Source organism: Falco peregrinus, chromosome 5 (assembly GCF_023634155.1).
Source record: "Falco peregrinus isolate bFalPer1 chromosome 5, bFalPer1.pri, whole genome shotgun sequence".
NCBI classification, from domain to species: Eukaryota; Metazoa; Chordata; class Aves; order Falconiformes; family Falconidae; genus Falco; species Falco peregrinus.
Genome location: NC_073725.1, coordinates 88,417,773 through 88,436,476, shown reverse-complemented (window position 1 = coordinate 88,436,476; position 18,704 = coordinate 88,417,773). Strand labels below are relative to the sequence as shown.

The 18,704-nt window shown below is 59.3% G+C and overlaps 2 protein-coding genes across 2 annotated transcripts; one reads left to right on the top strand and one right to left on the bottom strand.

The window, feature by feature from the left end:
• Positions 1 to 1,207: 1,207 nt before the first annotated feature.
• Positions 1,208 to 6,493, bottom strand: RPUSD1 (RNA pseudouridine synthase domain containing 1). The gene is made up of 6 exons (XM_055806490.1): positions 6,234 to 6,493; positions 5,001 to 5,192; positions 4,772 to 4,895; positions 4,544 to 4,646; positions 4,356 to 4,457; positions 1,208 to 4,084 (listed from the first exon to the last, which is right to left on the bottom strand). Exons 2-6 carry the CDS (start codon positions 5,180 to 5,182, stop codon positions 3,684 to 3,686), a joined length of 912 nt encoding a protein of 303 aa, XP_055662465.1. The 5' UTR covers positions 5,183 to 5,192; positions 6,234 to 6,493; the 3' UTR covers positions 1,208 to 3,683.
• Positions 6,494 to 6,640: 147 nt separating this feature from the next.
• CHTF18 (chromosome transmission fidelity factor 18) lies at positions 6,641 to 18,485 on the top strand. Its single transcript, XM_055806790.1, has 22 exons — positions 6,641 to 6,762; positions 6,900 to 7,046; positions 7,184 to 7,310; positions 7,427 to 7,601; positions 7,712 to 7,801; positions 7,942 to 7,994; positions 8,203 to 8,344; positions 9,002 to 9,214; positions 10,010 to 10,107; positions 10,236 to 10,359; positions 10,515 to 10,648; positions 11,430 to 11,523; positions 11,597 to 11,695; positions 11,973 to 12,103; positions 12,390 to 12,552; positions 12,703 to 12,927; positions 13,036 to 13,185; positions 13,731 to 13,861; positions 15,611 to 15,755; positions 16,702 to 16,818; positions 17,690 to 17,747; positions 18,166 to 18,485. Exons 1-22 carry the CDS (start codon positions 6,681 to 6,683, stop codon positions 18,300 to 18,302), a joined length of 2,835 nt encoding a protein of 944 aa, XP_055662765.1. The 5' UTR covers positions 6,641 to 6,680; the 3' UTR covers positions 18,303 to 18,485.
• The last annotated feature ends 219 nt before the right edge of the window (positions 18,486 to 18,704 follow it).

Here is an 18,704-nt window from a genome sequence, read left to right as displayed (position 1 = left end):
CAAACGTTATCTGAGCATTTGTCCTGGGAAAAGGGAAGGGTGAGAGCAGTCAGCAGGGCTGGCCGGCTGCCTGTACCACCTGCTCGGCTGGGTTTGGGGGCATCAGCCTTTGCAAAGGGTCCCTGGCCCTGCTGGCGTGGTGCTGAGTGGGGTTTGCCATCCCCTGGTGCTCCCAGCTCTTGTCCCCATCCCTGTCCCCCACCGAGCAACCGGTCCTGCAGCACCTGGGCTTGGTCATCGCCTGTGGGTGTTTCTGGTTTCTATTTTGGAAAGATTTACTGTAAAAATAGCTCTTGTTGGAGTTGGGTAAAATGACAGAAACTTGTTTGGTACGAGGCTGCTGGTGGGACACAGCCCCTGCCGTGGGCTTGCCGGCCAGAGGTGGCTGGAGCAGGAGGGCGGGGGCACATGGGGGCCCCTTTGCAGGTCAGCGCGTCCACCGTGTCCCCACGGAGCCCTGAAACAGCCTCAGGAGGAGCAGGCACAGGAGCATCCACCCCAAACCTGAACATGCTGGGAAGCATCAGCCCAAGCCCCTTCCCCTGGGTGGCTCCGTGGTGGGCTCTGGCTGCAGGTCCCTGCGCGGTGCAGGTGCAGACACAGACACTCCCTCCGCTCAGCCAGCCGCTTCCCTGCCTCGCCAGCTTTATAAGCTTAAAAAATCTCACAAGCTGAAGGCTGCGAATAATTCCTTTGGGTCTTCGCTCACTTCTCCAGCTGTTCCAACCTGAGGAATGACTGTTGATGTACAAGAATTATACGGGAATCACAGCGGCCGCAGCTTTCCCTGCGCCCCCCAAACACGGGCAGCCCCAGGACCACTCCCCCATCTCCTGGCCAGGAGGAGCTGCAGTGTCCCAAAATCAGCAGTTTGTCTTCTGCCTCTGCTCTTTGGGTCAGGACGATCCCAGCCACTGGTGTTAGCCAGGGTGGGCAGTGGGCAGGGACAGGCAGGGGACAGGCCAGGGCAGCGGCATCTGCCCCCCACTGCCTCGGGCACCTGGTCCTCTGTCTGTTACTAAACCCAGGAGGGCTCTGGGTGGTTTCGGCCAGGGAATTTCAGCAGAGCGAGGATGATTGGGTGCTCAGACAACAGGTTGGCCAGGTTGGAGCCCTGGGCTGCTCCCGCTGTGCCGGTCTGGGCTCATTCTTGGAAGCCCTGGGCACCGCAGCAATGTGCCATGGATTGAGAGACCAGAGGGCCAACTGCAGGATCACAGGTAATGGTTTACTACGGTAACGAGCAGCAAGAAATAAGGGTTTTTGCAAGCTGTACAGAACGTCACAGACACACACCCCATCACAACCCCCCCGTCCAAACGCTTGAGTGGATTCACGGATGATGCAGCAAAAGGCCCTGTGGCAGGGACGGCAGAGGAGGGAGCAGGACTGAACGCGGCACAGGAGGGGACCCGGGGAAGGGCAACTGGAAAACACCTCTGCAGGGTAAGGAAAATACACATTTATCTCTGGTTTCTGCAACTCTGGGCACAAGTGCAACGTGCGAAAGCTGATGGGTGGTGCAGGGGCTCCTCAATGCAGATGGCAGGGCGAGCACTGGGTGCCAGCCCCCAGTGATGATGGTCCATCAGCATCCCCCTGTGTGGGCACTGGTGTGTCCCCATGAACCACCCCAGTGACCGCCAGCCCCACGGGCAGCCTCGTCCTGGACATGTCCCCTGTCACACTGTGGGGACCGTTCTCACAGCAGGGCCCACGGGAAGGGAGGGACTGCAAAACTCACCCATAATATTTCAGGACCTCCCGTGCACGTCACCCATATTTATTCTTTGGTAAACAGGTTCACGGTATTAATTTACAGCTTTGGGACCTGCCTACGGCTGCCTCTCCCCTCCCTGGCCACTCCTGGGAGATGGGATGGGACTGGGGAGGAAGGAGTCGGAGCTCCTGCTCCTCCAACCCTCCCTGAACCCTCTGCCAGCAGCTCGTGAGCCTGCGATCCCCGCTCAGTGCCCAGCTGGTGCCTGCAGAGCCGTGTACCACATGCTTGGCAGCATGTAGCACCAAGCCATGACAGCTAAGGGGAGGTGACGGCTACCCGGTGCCCGGCCGCATGCCGCAGCACGGTGAGCTTGCACCCACCAGCACCCGGGGACACAAGGGACAGGAGGTGCAATACCCCACGGGGTGTCAATGACCCTCACAGCGCATTCACCCACGAGAAGGCTGTGCTGTTTTACTCTCTCTCAGGGTAGGAGTATTAGTTGTGTGAAACCACTCACAGGTGCGTTTTAAATGGGACGGGGCTTGTGGGATGACAGTAACGCTGGGCACGTGCTGATGTGGTGGCTCGGTGCCAAATCCCCCAGGGAGCTGCTGTGTATGCAGTGAGCTCCAGCACCCCGGTCCCACCCCAGCCCGCACAGCTCCCTGCTCCCTTCCTTTTCCAAATGTCCTCTAAGGGCTGCAGCAGACAAGCAGAGTGGGAAGGAGAGAGCGAAGCGGCACAATGCCAACCAGCAAAGCAAGGGCATTTCCAGAGAAACTCTTCTTCGCATCTTGCAAAGCGCCAGCACGAGAGCTGAGCTGCTCCCCACTCCTCGCATCAGTCCTCAGCCTTTCTTTCAGCTTCAAGCATTGCCTCGGCTGCCCTTGCTGCCCCGAGGCCCTCCCAAACTGCCCACCCGAAGGACCTGCCCCCGGCACCCTCCAGTGCTGACACCCCTGCAGCAACCTGCCAGTGAGGAGCCACGCACCGGGACCAAAACATGACGCTTAGACCCCCTTGTTTGGGTAAAGCAGAAGGGGACTTGTGTCTTCTGACCCGCCTCAGCAGGGGTGACATCCACGCTCAGGGTAAAAGTGGATGCTAAAAAAAGGCAATGCAAGTAGAAGGAGTATTAAGATCTATTACAAAAGCTTTGGGCTGCTGGCTATCCGACCACAGAAGTACTAAAAATACACTCGTTTTAGAGGCCACCCGTATTTCAGAACTGCTAAAAGATGAGATTCTTCTCATAGAAATTTGAAAAAAGTTTAAAATCCATTCGTGTCAACTCACTCACCATCAACAAACCTTTAAAAAAGCCTACATGCGGGCTGAGGGAGGAAGGTGAGTGTGTGGGCAGGGACCCCTCCTGCAGCCACTGTGCAGGACCCCCCCAGGACTAGGGGCTGCCGGTGCCCCCAGGCTGCACTTCAGCCCCCTGATCTCCCACCTCCCACACGACGTGTGTGCATTGAGTGCAGCGGGATGGAGCGGAGGGAATGGGAACAGGGGACATGGACATCGAAGCTGCACACGGCATGTTCTCCCCTCCCTCTGCTGGACTGCATTTTGGCATCCCAGCGCTGAGGGTTCACAGATATGTCCATCGTGCTCATGGCAAAGGCAGTGTCCGTGCCACCCACCCCGGCTGCGCCTGAGCCCCGGGACAGCGACGGAAAGCTTTGGGGTCACTCTAAGCTGGTACGTGACACATTGACTCTGCTGCTGAGGCCCAGAATTAGGAAAGGGGCATCTGCTGGCCAGATGGATGATGTGTACATTAAAAAATAAACCCATCCTAATCGCTGCTAAAATCTGCCTAATCTCAGCCCCAGAAGTGAGGGAAGCCATGGCATACAGAAAGTGCAGATGTGGAGTCAGCGCTGGGCTCTGCAGGGACCCACTGAGACAAAAATGGAGCGTTGGGCTGGAAATGCAGAGACGTGGTTTGTGCTCACTCCAAAGCCCACTCGGCCAACCACTGCTCACACCGGGCTCGCTGCTCCTCTGTCTCTGGGCTCTTGGCTTCGCTCGGTGCTTCCTCTTCTCTGCCACCAAGCACGGCTTCTTGGCTCTCCTCCTCTTCCCCCTTCTGCATCATCTTGTCCTTCAGCTCCTGGATGGTCTCATCCAGCCGGTGGGTGACGTGGTGGGGCACCCAGTTGCTGTCCATCGCGGTGACAAAAGGGTCGGGCGCACAGACCTCGATGAGCTCCTTGCCGGTGGGGATGCGCAGGTAGTAGGCGTGGAGCATCATCCTGTAGGGACTGCTGTCCTTCTTGTGGCTGTAGGTGAAGTCCCCCACGATGGGGTGGCCGATGGCGCTGCAGTGAACCCGCAGCTGATGGGTCCGCCCTGAGGGGACAGTGGGAGCGGAGGAATCAGGGACACAGGTTATCCTTGGAACCCTCCTTGAGGGCACAGCGGTGTGAGGTGACCACATACCCGATGACATTTGTCCCCCCAGGCAGAGAACCCTCTGAGCTCAGCAGCTCTCGGCTCCCTGCCTTTGCACCACGTGCCCATGCCAAAGCCCAGGGCTGCAAGTGCGGGTCCTGGCCCCAGGGGCCACCTCAGAGCTGCTGGGGCAGCAGCCCCCCGCGCCGCCCCAGCCCCGAGTCCCCACCTGTCAGCGGCTGCAGCAGCACTTTGGTCACGGGGTCTCCGCTGTAGGACCCGTGCTCCAGCACGATCAGCTCCGACTGGCAAGGCTTGGGGTTTTCACAGCCTGCAAGGAGACCCACAGGGGGGTCAGCTCCCCCCGCGCGGCCCGGGTGGTGTGGGCAGCGCAGGCAGGGTGTGGGAGCCGCTCACCCTCCGTCCCGTCGATGCACATCATGTGGGTCATGCCCTCGGTGGTGTTCTTCCCGATGGCGTAGCGGATCGTCATTCGGCTCTGGCTGACGTGGCCCCGGACCTGCAGGGCAGAAAGCCGGTTGCAAACGGATCCTCACCGGGGCGGGATGCTGGGACACAGAGGCTGAGCTGCAGCGCAGCAAAAACGAAGTCAGGTCCAGGAGCAGGGCTGAGGCGGGGGCTTACCAGGGCCAGATAGGCTTTGGTCACCAGCCGGTCTTTAAAACACTTGTAGGCGCTTCCCGCTGCCGCTTTGTTGAGCGCGACGCACAGGGCCCCGCTGGTGGAGAAGTCGAGTTGGTGGCAGAACCTGGAGAGGAGACGGGAGGCGGGGGAGCATCCCCGGGCAGTGTCCCCAGCCAAGGCTGGCTGCTCGCGGGCAGGACAGAGCCCGCCGTGGTGCCTGGCTGCTCACCTGAAGCCGTAGTAGGTGTCGGGGTCGGCCAGCTCGGGGAAGCGGTACTTGAGCTGGCTCTGCAGCGTCAGCGTCTCGTACCACATCTTGCTGTCGATGCGGATGTCCCAGTGCTTGTTGACCACGATGAAGTCAGAGCTCTGGTACAGGATGGACAGGTTGTCGATGGTGCCCGGCTCCATGGTCAGAGCCCTGCGGAGAACATGAGGGGAGGGGGGGTGAGCAGGGTGGGAAGGGCCTCGGGCTGCCTGTGCCGCCGGGATGGGCACAGCCCCCCAGCCTGAGCACCCCCAGGATGGGCACAGCCCCGCAGCCTGAGCACCCACAGGATGGGCATGGCACCCCCAGGATGAGCACAGCCCCCAGCCTGTGCACCCCCAGGATGGGCACAGCACTCCCGAGATGGGCACGGCGCCCCCAGGATGGGCACAGCCCCCAGCCTGTGCACCCCCAGGATGGGCACAGCACCCCCAGGATGGGCACGGCACCCCCAGGATGGGCACAGCCCCCAGCCTGTGCACCCCCAGGATGGGCACAGCACTCCCGAGATGGGCACGGCACCCCCAGGATGGGCACAGCCCCCAGCCTGTGCACCCCCAGGATGGGCACAGCACCCACAGGATGGGCACGGCACCCCCAGGATGGGCACAGCCCCCAGCCTGTGCACCCCCAGGATGGGCACAGCACTCCCGAGATGGGCACGGCGCCCCCAGGATGGGCACAGCCCCCAGCCTGTGCACCCCCAGGATGGGCACAGCACTCCCGAGATGGGCACGGCGCCCCCAGGATGGGCACAGCCCCCAGCCTGTGCACCCCCAGGATGGGCACAGCACTCCCGAGATGGGCACGGCGCCCCCAGGATGGGCACAGCCCCCAGCCTGTGCACCCCCAGGATGGGCACAGCACTCCCGAGATGGGCACGGCGCCCCCAGGATGGGCACAGCCCCCCAGCCTGTGCACCCCCAGGATGGGCACAGCACTCCCGAGATGGGCACGGCGCCCCCAGGATGGGCACAGCCCCCAGCCTGTGCACCCCCAGGATGGGCACAGCACTCCCGAGATGGGCACGGCGCCCCCAGGATGGGCACAGCCCCCAGCCTGCGCAACCTGATGGGCACAGCCCCCCGGGCAGCGAAGGGCCGCGGCGGGGGCGGGCAGGGCGCGGGGTACCCGGCAGGGCTGCAGCTGTACCGTGGCACCAGTGTCACCGCACGGCTCCCCCCCCCCCCTTACCGCTGTCCCCCCGTGCAGGCGCAGGTCCCACAGCGGCGCCGGTGCTGGGCCGCTCCGGTCTCACGGCGGGGCTCGGCCTCCCCCGCTGCCAGCCGAGCCCGCACTGCCGGGAATACGGAGCACGGCGGGGGCACAGGGGACACGGCGGAGGGGACCCCGCGTCCCCCGTCCCCCGCCCCGCGCCCCGGCCGACCTGCAGCGCCGTCCCCGGGCCGCGCCGGGCGGCTCCGGCTACATCGCAGCCGGCGGCGGCGCGGCGCGTCCAATCAGCGTCCCCGCCTCCGCGGCCAGCAGCGGCGCGTCCAATCAGCGTCCCCGCCTCCGCGGCCAGCAGCGGCGCGTCCAATCAGCGTCCCCGCCTCCGCGGCCAGCAGCGCGGCGCGTCCAATCAGCGTGGGCCCCGCGGCGGCGCGGCGGCCGGAAGCGCGGGCGGGCGGCGCGGCGCCCATGGCGGGCCCGGAGGAGAGCCCCGGCGGCGGCTTCTGCCGGCGGTTCGCGGCCGAGCTGGAGGTGCTGGCCGAGCTGGGAGGTGGGCGCTGCTGCGGCATCGCGTCCGGGCCTGGGGGCGCGGAGGAGGGCGGGAGAGCCCGGCCGCGGAGCCGCGTGTGCGCACCCCACCGTGGGTCCCCTGCGGTGACCGGTGCTGCCGCGTTACGTGTGTTGCAGATGGCAGCTCCCCGCCCGCCGGGCCGCAGCTCTCCCGGCTCCGAGGCAGGAGGCAGCCGCCGGAGGAGCTCGACCCCCCCGGGGACAGCAGCGCCAGGAAGAGGGACCGGGGCTGTGCCCCCCCCGGCTCGTCGCCCACCCCCCGCAGTAGGTTTGGGGGACCCCTGGGTGCTGCTGCCCCTCCCCGCCCCGAGGGGTGCAGGGTGCTGCTGGGGGAGCAGCTGGGTACCGGCCTTCTGCTGAGGATGCTTCTCCTCTTCCTTCTGCCCTGGGGTCTCTCACAGCCCCGAAGCCGAAGCGACAGCGCCTGGAAGCTGTTAAGAAGCTCAGCTTTGGTGCGGATGAGGACTTGGCTCCTGAGGTCCTCTGGGATGCTGGTCCAGAGACACCTTCTGCTCCCCAGATTGCCAGGTTGGCCACCTTGAACCCCATGTTTAGCAAGGACGAGGGAAAGGGACCTTGAATCCCACAGTGGGGTTCAAGGTCCCTTTCCCTCACCCCTGCTAAAGGAATCTGGTGTTCTCCAGCTTGGACCACCTGAAGAAGAGTAGCATGGCCTCACTGCAAACCACACCACCCTCTGAGAAGAAGCAGGTACTCAAGCGGCCACCCATCCTGGAGGACTACATCAACGTGACATCCACCGAAGGTACCAGGGTCTTCATGGTGGTGAGGGATGACCCCTCCAGGACGGGGGTGGAGGTAAGGAGGGGGGGGTTCCATTCACTTCAGGAGGGGATCTTTGATGAAATACGAAATGTCTGTGCTGAGCATCGGTACAACTGTCGGTGTGTGTTCTCTGGTCCTCACAGCTCCCCGATTCCCTGGGCTGGAACACACGCAGGCCGCTCCACTTGCTGGGGGTGCCTTTCTCCTGCCTGAAGGAACAAGTGCATGAAGAGGTATCGCATCTTTACACCGACCTTCCCGTCTCCCCTGCCACCACTCGATAGCCACAGTGTTGGCTCCCAGATCCCTGCTCCCCCCGGCTGTGGGTTAGTGGGGTGTCTCTGACCCCCCTCTTGCCCTCTTTGTGCTCAAGCGTCGAAGGTATGTTCTGGAGGTGTCACAGCAGCTGACAGAGATAATAAACAGGTGAGATGGTGAGATGTTGGGACAAAATCCCACTCCTATCCCTACCATGCTGTCGGATGCGCCTCCCAAGGTGCTCTGGTGGGGTCCAGCACTGGGGACCTGTGAGCAGAGGAGCCTCTTTGCCCTCAGCATCCCCAGCTTGGGAAGCCTGGGTGTAATTCCCAGCGCTGTCCTGGGTGCTCTGGGGCAAGTTAATTCTGTCTCGTAGTTGCCTGGAGAACAAGACCGGTGCCGAAAGCCCGGAGCCTGGTGGGGAAGCGGAGCCGGCAGACAAGGAGGAGTCTGCGCGGCATTGCCTCTGGGTGGACAAGTTCACTCCCCGGCACTACATGGAGCTGCTCAGTGATGATGTGAGGTGCTAGGATAAGTCAGGGCTTGGAGTTTGGGTGGGTTTACCGCTTCTATAACTCTTCCTTAATTCCGTGGGATCAAGGCTTTATAGTGCTGCCTTTGATCGTGGGGCTTTCAGAAGCATTGGCTGGGGGCTGTGTCCCTGCTAGCCCTGCCTGGGGGCGTTCTGCTGCCGAGAGCTCAGGGAGGGGTTTTTTCAGCTGTAGGCTGTGGGCCTTCCAACAGAAAAGACTATGAAAGATGGCCAAAATAAGACAAAAAGATCGGGTGCATTTTAACTAGGAGTTGTTGGCTATTTGATTTTTTTTGGAATATTAGAAGGGAATTGGAAGTTATGGAAGAGGCTGTGAAGTGCTGGGTTGAGCCAAGACAGAAGAGGGACAGCAGGACTGGGGCCGATGTGACTTGTCCTTGGTTGCCCTGTGGGATGGTGGCTGAGTGGGAAGGGAAGCTGTGTTCCCATGCTGTCCCAGAGAGATGCTGCTGTGACTGGGTAACATGGTGACGTGCGAGGTCTCTCTTCTGCGCTGCCTCCCCAGGCTCAGCTCCTTCCTCTGCAACCAACACCGGTTTGTAAGCCATGGAGGGGCCTTCCTCTGTCCTCGACCAGGTCCTTGCGAGGTTTGATGGGGTTTGCTTGCTTTCTTGCCCCACAGTACACAAACCGCTGCCTTCTGAAGTGGCTCAAGCTCTGGGACACGGTGGTGTTTGGGAAGGAGCAGGCCGTGAAGAAGGCCAAGCCCAGCACTGAAGCTCGTCCTCCATTTGGCCGCCCCAAGGAGCAGCAGAATAAGTGGAAAACGAAGGTCCAGCTCACAGAGGAGATTCTGGAGGCTGAGCTGGACCAGCACAAGAGGCCCAAATACAAGGTGAGCAGGACAGGACACCGCTGTGGTAGGTCTCCTCTCCTATGCCCCTCGTCTTGCCGCTGAGGTGAGGAGCAGGGTCTTCCCTTTCTTTTCCCTCTTTCTCCCCTCTCTCCCTCCTTCTCCCCTCTCCCAGTACAGATCTAGGAGGAATCGGATTCCTTGCTGCTTCTTAGGAAATATGGGGGTTTCTCATTTCTTCTTCTGTTTCAGCTTGAGTACTGTAATAATCTGGGGAGGGCAACAGCCTTCTTTCAGCCAGATCAGGTGGGCCAGTTGAGGAAAGACATACCCTTTTTAGCAGAGGTTGGCCTTGGCTTTAGGGGCAAATAACAAATAAATAATGTGCCTTTGAGCTAGAGTTTCTGCATCTGGAAAAGAGCAATGATGCTCAAATGCTAAAGGGAGCAGAGATAGCATACCCAGGCCAGCTTACCAGCTTCAACCTGTCTGGTGAGAGGATATAAAAAAGGGGAAAACAAAAATAGATACTAACAGCATTGTTTCCCAGGAGGGTAATTCTGGAAGAGATTTTGTTCAGCCTTTTCTGTCTGTTGCCCTGCAACCTTAAACATATGCATGAGAGATGCTGCCAGGATGACTGTTGCCTCTGAGTTTGTTACAGTCTCCTTCCTCCAGTGACTTTCCCTTTTCCCTGTGTGTCTACACATGAGTGCAGCAGCTCCCAGGGCCGGATTGCAGGCTGCAGAGCCTCGTCCCCTTGCATGGCAGCCTTGGTGGGAGCTGGAGGAAGCCTTGCCTCGCTGCCTGCTGGGCTGATGTTGCTCTCTGCTGTAGGTGGCCCTGCTCTGTGGCCCGCCTGGCTTGGGAAAGACCACGCTGGCCCACGTCATCGCGAAGCACGCGGGATACAATGCTGTTGAGATGAATGCCAGGTGAGTCTGCGCTGACTGCTTAGTTTTGTCCTGCCCCAGAAGTGGGTGGAGGTGATGCCATGCTGGAGGTGATGCCGTGCCAGAGGCAATGCCACGCTGCAGCAGCCTGGCACGGGCTTGTCTTGCAGTGACGACCGCAGTCCTGAAGTTTTCAAAACCCACATCGAAGCTGCTACCCAGATGAAGTCTGTGCTGGGCGCCAACGAGAAGCCCAACTGCCTGATTATCGATGAGATAGATGGTGCGCCTGCGGTAAGCCCCTGCTGGTGGGCAGCCTGGAGCTAGCCACCTTTTGCTTTAATTATTACTCCACTAACAGCTCATCCCTTGTTCTGTCTTACGAGCTGTTTCTTGCCTCTGAACAGCAAGAATTCATCCCTTCTGTCCTTATTTATATTTTTCCCAAGGCATCTATCAATGTGCTGCTAAACATCATCAACAGCAGGGATGCGCAGGGTGAGGCAGCGGCGGGCACGGGCCGGAGGAGGCAGCGCGAGGAGAGGCTGCTGCGCAGGCCCATCATCTGCATCTGCAACGACCAGTTAGTATCTGTGTGCCTGGGGAGGATGGGGAGCTGAGACCCCTGCCCCAAGCAAGGAGGCGGCTGCTGTTGCCTCCAGCCGAAGCTTTCCTGTGCCGAGTTGCCTGTCATCAGATGGCGGCTTAGAAGTACCTTATGAAAAGTAAAACTACAACACGCTCAGCCTTCCTGAACCCTCCTGGGTGTTGTGTCTGCTGGGGTGACTTGTAGCTGGGTGTGAGTGGACAGTTGCTTTTGTGCATGCCCAAGCATGCAGTGGGGTGCAGGCAGCTGCTAAATAACCCATTTCTCTTTGAGTGGAACATTCTCCTATGGAGACAGGCTGAGAGAAGTTGGGGTTGTTCAGCCTGGAGAGCAGAAGGTGCCAGGGAGACCTTAGAGCAGCTTTCCAGTGCCTAAAGGGGGGCTTATAAGAAAGATGGGGACAGATTCTGTAGTAGGACCTGTAGTGATAGGACAAGGGATATTTTAAATTGAGGATAGATTTAGGTTAGATATTAGGAAGAAATTCCTAATTCTTCCCTGTGAGGGTGGTGAGACACTGCCCCAGGCTGCCCAGAGCAGCTGTGGGTGCCCCATCCCTGGCAGGGCTCAGGGCCAGGCTGGACGGGGCTGGGGGCACCCTGGGCTGGTGGGAGGGGTCCTTGCCTGTGGTGGGGGGGGTGGAACTAGGTGGTCTTTAAGGTCCCTTCCAGCCCAAACCGTTCTGTGATTCTGTGATGGATAGCTGGATTTCTCCCTCTGCTAGGGTCACTGAGACTGCTGTGCTTTCCTTTGCCAGGTACGTCCCTGCCCTCCGCCCGCTGCGGCAGCAGTCGTTCCTGCTCAACTTCCCTCGGACGGCACCGTCCCGGCTCGCCCAGCGGCTCTGCGAGGTGCGGCGGGGCCAAGGGCTCCTCTGGGCCCCCTGACCCCCAGGCCCTCCCTGCTGACCCCCCTCTCCTGCAGATCGCCCTGCGGCAAGGCATGCGGGCAGACACGGGCGCGCTGCTGGCGCTGTGTGAGAAGATGGAGAATGACATCCGCTCCTGCATAAACACTCTGCAGGTACTGGTGTCACTGGGAGCTCTCGAGGGGACACAGACTTGCTGTGGCTCTTGACGTGATCTGGGCTCGCATGGGGATGGAGGAGGAAAAACTGTGTCCCAGGCAGATTCCTGAAATGTCCACCCCGTCCCCTGCTTTATTTTTAACCTTGATTCCCCTACAAATGGAGGACGAGCGATGCGCCGCTGCCTGGCTTTCCCTGGCACCAGCTGGCTGTTATGGGCATCGCCTGCCTCCCCCTGTGCCCATCCCCACCAGCCCCCTGCTTGTGTTGCAGTTCCTGCATGGCCGAGGGCAGAAGGAGCTGAACGTGCAGATGGTGCAGACGATGAAGATTGGCTTAAAGGACCAAAACAAGGGCCTCTTCTCCATCTGGCAAGAGATCTTCCAGCTCCCAAAGGTCCAAAGGTAAAAAGGGGGATTTATTAATTAAGCACGCCGCTTCATGGCGTTCCCTTGCTGCTTGTAAGACCTGCAGTGGGGAAACCTGGAAGGTCCTGGAGAGCTGATCTGCCCTGCAGCAGACCTGGCCTCGTCAGCAGATTTGTGTGTCCAGATGCTCCTTGACTTGCTCTCTTTGGATGTGATTTGGCATCGGTATTTCCTTCAGTCCAGTTTGCGGGGGTCCAAATATTCCTTGCTGGTCTGTTCCGCGCCAGGGCACTCTGAGCAATTCCGTTTGGGCTTCCCCCAGGCACAGGATAGGAATGGACCCTTCTTTGCCAACCCAGCTCCTGGTGGGTGATGAGGACCTGTTGCACCTCGGGGGGATGGCTGGCTTCAATGCATCCTCCCACCGCTTCCACCACATCCTGCACCTCGCCATCTCCTCAGGGGAGCAGGAGAAACTCGCCCAGGTAGAGCAGCCGAGGGGGAGAGCCGGGCCCCTCCCTCTGCTCTGTTGTGCTAGAGCTGAGCTCGGTGGGATGCTCAGAATCCCAGTGGCATGCGCTGATGGGGCTGTCTGCCCTGCCTCAAGCTGTCTCTAATCCTTTGTCCGCTTCCAGGGTCTGTATGAAAATTTCCTGAACATGAGGCTGCGGGACTCCAGTTTCAGCTCTGTGTGCTTGGCCCTGGAGTGGCTGGGCTTCTCCGACCTGCTGAACAAGGCTGTCCTGCACAGGCAGAGCTTCCAGCTGATGCGGTACCTGCCCTTCCTGCCTGTGGTTTTCCACCTGCTCTTCGCGGCCACCAGCGTCCCCCGGATTGCTTATCCCAGCAGCCAGTACGAGGCAAGTACCTCGTATGTGGTGTATGGTGGCAGCGTGGCTCCAGCTGTCACCCATGGGGACATCTGTGGTCGCAGCCATGGCTGAGCTGTCCCTGCCCTCTCCACGCAGGCCCTGGCCAAGCTGAACCACATGCAGAACCTCGTCATGTCCATGGTGTCGGGGATAACGCCCGGTGCCCGCAGCCGTGCGGGTCAGCAGTCTCTCATCTTGGAAGTGCTCTGTCTGCTGCTGGACATCATCACCCCGAAGCTCCGACCGGTGAGTGCCCACTGGTCCCCTCTCACTGCGGTGGCAGGAGTTCTGGCTGGGTGACGTGCCCCCTCCCCCGGCACGAGGGCTGGGGGACATCCCTTGGGCTGTGTCAGCCAGGCACAGGCTGAGCTGTCCAGGACCTCTCCCAAATCTGGGGTCTGTTTGGCATTGCAGCTGATGCAGCAGTTGGAGGGAAGCTGGGGATGTGGGGCTGAGACAGCCAGCTGCTGGGTGCACGGGGGGATGTCCTGCACCTCCTGGACCCTTGCACGCGGGGGGTGGGCTTGGCTGCGCAGGGGCTGGGGAAGCTGCAGCAGTCTCCTTCAGGCAGCTGCCTCACCTGAACGTGTGGTTGCACCGAGCGCGTTTACCCGTGGGGCTGTCAGAGGGGTCTGTCCCTAATAGGAAACTAAACTTGGTCTGAACCTCGTGGGTACTAACTGTCCTTTCTTGTGTAGAGTCACACCCTGTGCTTCAGGTTATTTTGATATTTAGAAGATATTACGGATCAGTGATGCTCTCCCCTTGCTGGGCTCCGCTCTCCTCCCTAGGTGAACACCCAGCTGTACAGCCAGAAGGAGAAGCAGCAGCTGGCAGACCTCATCAGCACCATGCTGGCCTACAACCTCAGCTACCACCAGGAGCGCCTGCCTGAGGGCCAGTATGTCTACAAGCTCGACCCGTAAGTCCCAAGGGTGAGGAGAAGGCATAGGGGGGTCAAAAACAACAGCAGAGCGTCCAGGAAGGGGTGAGCCTGAAAGCATCGTGGCATGGAGTGGGTTTCTTGCAGCTGGAGCTGGGAGGTTTCTCTGGTGGTGGCAGCTGGGCTGGCACGAGCTGCCGGGTGCTGGGGTGGCTGCAGGGACCTGACTTTCTCTGATGGCAGCTCTGTGGGGAGCATCTGCTTCTTCATCTCCTGTTTTTTTAAAGGAGGAGCCCTGGAACCTTGTGGGTACCTGGGGCTGCTGCTGGCTTTGCTCCCCCTGCAGCGTGGTCTGGCTGCCCCCCTCACCTCCTCCTCGGGCTGAGGCTGAAGCAGGGCTGGGTTTGCTTTAATGGGATTAAAGGAATGGAGGCAGCTACCTTCGGCTCCGGAGCTGGCAGAGAAGGGACCGACGCTGCTGGGGGCTTGCGGCAGCAGAGGGGAGCAGGTCCACCAGGTCCCACCTCACACACGGGAGGTGCTGCAGCCACTGGTTTGTGTGTCACCAGCCAGCCATCGCTAGACTCTCTGCTTTAAGTACATCCAGAGCCATAAACGCTCCTGAGGCTTCGGTGAAGTAATACAGACCCGACCACAGCTAGGAGCAACGCTAATGTCTTCCTGGTGCAAAGTTAATTACAAAAATTAGCCTCTGTTAAATCAAGCAGCTATATCTAATTACAGTGAAGCACTTTATTTTTTTTTCCCACGGAAAGCCTGCGGGATCTGCAGGGCCTGTGGGGAGCCATCTGCCCCTGCCCTCCCCGGGTCAGGCTGTGCCACCTGAATGCAGCCCTGAGGGAACTGTGGGACATTGGGAGCCACGTGGCACAAGCAGGCACGTTGATTTGATTCGCTTCACTTTTTTTGGCGAATTCTGAGCCTGTTTCCTGGCCGTGTGCAGCGATTATGGGGACCACAGGGGGTGTCATGTCCCCGTGGCACCTGCAAGTTGTGTCCCAGCATCTCTCAGCAAACAAAGCTGTTGTTGACAGCAAAACCTGTGTTTTCTCTTTATAACTTCTGAAATGGTAGATTGGACAGATCATTTCTAAATGACTGCAAAGGCATCTGACATAGGACTTTGCTCCCTTTAGTTAAAGGGGAATAATACTGAATGTGAATAAAAGCGTGAAATATTTACAGCTGGCAGAGGAACCGGCCCAGCTGGCTCCTTGGTGCTGGCTGTGCCTGGGCTTTCGCTGTACAGAAACAGGCCTGAACTCCAGATCTGGTGCACTAACCTTGTTAATAAAACTGCTCTGATTAGCCAGTATTACTGTTCATGGCCGTATCTCAATTAAACAGCTCCCCACAGGCACCTGGGGGTTCATGCGAAGGGTCATGGTACCACTTGTGCCCAAGCTGTGATGTGAGTCTGTTTTTTTCAGGGCAATCTGTTTGGTGCAGGCCTGCCTGCAGTTTCCTCTTTTTGCGGTAAAACCAAGATTAAAGAGCGTGTAATCCCTCCCGAGTTCCCATTCAGCCGAGATGCCCTGCAGCAGCTTGGCTCTGTGCGGCCGGCACTGCTCGTTGGGCATCTTCTAGCGCTGCCCTCGCATGTGTGGGCTTGGAGAGGGGAAACTGAGGCACTGCGGCCAGGCTTATACTGAGAGGCTGGGGGAGACGGGGCTGGGAGGATGGTGGGTCTCCCTATGCTCATGTCAGGCTGCAGTTTCCATAATGCTTTTTTATTTTCAGTATTATTTTCTCCCCTTGACGATGCAGAAACGTGGAGGATGTCTGCCGGTTCCCGGACCTGCCGGCTCGCAGGCAGCTGACCTACCAGGCCAAGCAGCTCATCGCCAGGGAGATTGAGCTGGAAAAGATGAGGAGGATGGAGACTTTGCTGCAGGCGCGAAACCCGGGCGAGGTAGGGAGGGCTGGCAGTGTCCTGTGGTTCTGGGGGGGTGGTGGGTCCGTCGATGGGGATAAAGCCCTTAGGGCTGGTGGGGGGACATGGTCTTTCCAAAGCGGCTGCTGGCTTTTGCTCTGCAAATGGAAATCCAGGATTAAACTCGCCCAGTCGCAGCCATCTGCACGCACATCTGCCTGCGGGGCAGCACATCTGTGCTGGGGTGAAGTGCCCAGGGGCTCATCTTTTTGCAGCAGTTCTGGAAAGAGGTGCTCGCTGTGAGTTAAAGGCTTTTCAACTCTGTAACTAGGGTTGCGACAAGGTGGGAATTGTAGTGTGTCTGGGGCAGCTGGCCTGCTGCTGGCCTGCTGCCTGCCTGTGCATTCCCTTGCTTCACTTCAACCTTCCCGAAGGTCCCAAAGCCCCAGGAGGAGCAGAGTTACTCTGCCCACTGCTGAAACGCTCTGGGGAGCAGCGGGCAGCAGGCGGGAGAAGGTGGAAATGGGTGGAAAAGGCTGAGAAACTGTTCAGGTGTAGCTGGTGCCTGCCCTGCCCTGGTGCCATGGGGATAATTAATCCCTGAGAACCCCTTGCAGCAGAAGAGCTTTCTCAGGGGACGTGTGGCACAAAGAGATGCTACAAAAATATCTCTGGAGGCTCCTTGTTTACACACTGCCAACTGTGGAGTCCCAGGGAAAAGGACTAAACATGCACATGCCCAAAGCACTGCCGGGGCTAATCCTGCCTGCTGCTGTGAGGCAGAAAATGATGAAAAAAATCCTTACCAAGTCGTTTGGGTATTATAATCAAACCTGGCAGCAAATAGAGGGGGTGTGCGGGATGGATGACAAGGCACTGTCCTGCCCTCAGGCTGTGCATCACCTGGGGGGGGGGATGCCCAAACCCTGAGCTCCACCAGCCCCAGCCCCGAGGGGACCCTGGCTCAGGACTCTCCTCCCCACAGGAGCCCAGGAATGGCCTCAGTGAGGCTGGGGAGCAAGCGGATGCAGGGCCAGCAGTGCCCCCCAACCATCACCAGCGCCTGGAGCACATTGTCCGGAGGGCAGCGGTGGAGGACAAGGTGAGGGGGCTGCAATTTCTGCCTAATTTCCTACCAGCATATACCTTGGCTGCTAGAGGCATTGATATTTATTGTTTATTTAGTCCAGTTTCTTTTAATAGGATAGTTCAGCACCCCGCGTCCCATAAATGCATCGCTGGGTTTACGGCATCGGGATGAATTGGGTCTGGGTGACAATTATGGACATGTGCTGTGAAGCTTTCAGGGGTAGGGAGGGAAAAAGATGTAGATATTTGGGCTAAAATAGCTGAATTTTGTCTCTGGGAGCTGCAGGGCTGGGGGCAGAGCTGCTTGCAGGTGGGGGAGGTATGCACATGGCTTGGGTGGCTGCAGGGGAAACCATCCATCTTCCACCAGTGCAGTGGGTGAGCTGGGCTGGTCTCGCCCCAGGTATCCTGGTAGTGGCCAAGAGAAGCAAGGGGGGGTCCCCTGCCCCCACCCCTCTCCAGAGGCCCAGCCTGGAGGCCTTGGCTGGCTGTAAAACCCTGTTTTAGCCTGGTGAACCTTGAAGTTTGTCTTTCCCACCCCCTTTTGAATGCCGTTTGCATTTTACCGAGCCCGCTGGCTCTTTCTGCAGGATTTGCATTTGGCCCCTGCCCGGTGGCTTCCTTCTGCGCCAGGTGCTTGGAGGGGGAAGGGGCTGGCGCAGCCGAGAGCGTGGGGTGACGGCCGCACGCAGAGCCCCAGCGCTGGGCTCCCCTGAGCTGCCGTAGGGCTGACTTTGCTTAAAACTGGGGAGAGCAGAGCTGTGTCCCCAGCGTCTGGCCTCGTACAGGGGGAAACTGGGCTCCTTCTGGCTGTCCCCGAGCGCGAGCTGTAAGAGCAGGCACTGGCGGAGCCGCGCTCACCTTCTGCTTTTTCCTTTTCGCAGCCTGAGACCGATTTCTTCGGGCGGCCACTTCGGCAGCAGCGGGCGGCCGTGGCCACAGGTGGGTGGCAGAGGGTTGGATGGGATGGGCACGGGTGCTGCTGGGGGGGTCCCCGCCCTGGCACAGGGTACCCGGACCCCACACAGGTGCCCAAACAGGGGCACTGTGCCTGGGGGGACATCAGCAGGGTGGGAGGAATATATTGAGCCAAGTGACCCTCGGGTGCCTGCGGGCAGCTCGGTGGATTCTGGCAACATCTGAAGGGCCAACGAAGACCCTGAGCTGAGGAGCACGGTTGTGGGAGCAGTGTGGGTGCTCTGAAGTTTGCAGGATCCGGGACATGGGAGCATCAGCTCAGCCCTTGCAACGCCCCCGTGCCTGCAGCAGCTCCTGGCTCTCAGTGTCCTGGGCGCAGGGTGTAACTTCAAGGTTAAGAGTTTCTGCAAGTTTTTGATATCAGTCTCCCCCCCGGCTGCAGCCCCTCAGGCCTCCAAGGAAGAGTTGAGTGAAAGCCAGATGGGGAAGGCCGTGGGGAAGAGCGATGTCTGGTTCCGCTTTAACGAAGGGGTTTCCAACGCCGTCAGGAGGAACATCTACATCAGGGACCTGCTCTAGCGGAGGTGAAGCCCAGGAAATCCTGTAGATGGAACTGAAGGGAGGAGCTGGCTTTTGGCTTTCTAACCCATGGGTGGGGTGTGTGTGCATGAGCCTCTCTTTATTTTTTAGTACCCGCTTGTTTTGTTTAAAAAAATATTAAAAAAATAAACAGGAAGTATTGCTGTTTATTTCATTTATAAACCCTTAGTTGTCGTATGTTGCCTCTTTTGCTGCAAAATTGTATCCTACAATATACAAAAGATTATCTAAAATCACTGAAAATGTTTTATAAAAGTTTTCTTCCAAGTTGAGAAAGCTGCTGGCTTGATGGCAGCAGCAGCCGTGAGCGGGCAGCCCACTAGAACAGGCAGCCCAACCCCAGAGGGACCTTCTGCTCCTGTCCCCCCATGCTGCCCACCC

What these genes read in the sequence shown, in the direction of transcription:
- RPUSD1 (XM_055806490.1), bottom strand. Translation starts at nt 5,182, where the DNA reads ATGGAGCCGGGCACCATCGACAACCTGTCCATCCTGTACCAGAGCTCT. An exon ending in CCAAAGCCTATCTGGCCCTG is followed by an intron (nt 4,647 to 4,771) that starts GTAAGCCCCCGC and finishes TCTGCCCTGCAG; the next exon opens with GTCCGGGGCCACGTCAGCCA. An exon ending in GCTGCTGCAGCCGCTGACAG is followed by an intron (nt 4,085 to 4,355) that starts GTGGGGACTCGG and finishes CTGTCCCCTCAG; the next exon opens with GGCGGACCCATCAGCTGCGG.
- CHTF18 (XM_055806790.1), top strand. Translation starts at nt 6,681, where the DNA reads ATGGCGGGCCCGGAGGAGAGCCCCGGCGGCGGCTTCTGCCGGCGGTTC. An exon ending in ATCCCAGCAGCCAGTACGAG is followed by an intron (nt 12,928 to 13,035) that starts GCAAGTACCTCG and finishes CTCTCCACGCAG; the next exon opens with GCCCTGGCCAAGCTGAACCA. An exon ending in GCGGGCGGCCGTGGCCACAG is followed by an intron (nt 17,748 to 18,165) that starts GTGGGTGGCAGA and finishes CCCCGGCTGCAG; the next exon opens with CCCCTCAGGCCTCCAAGGAA.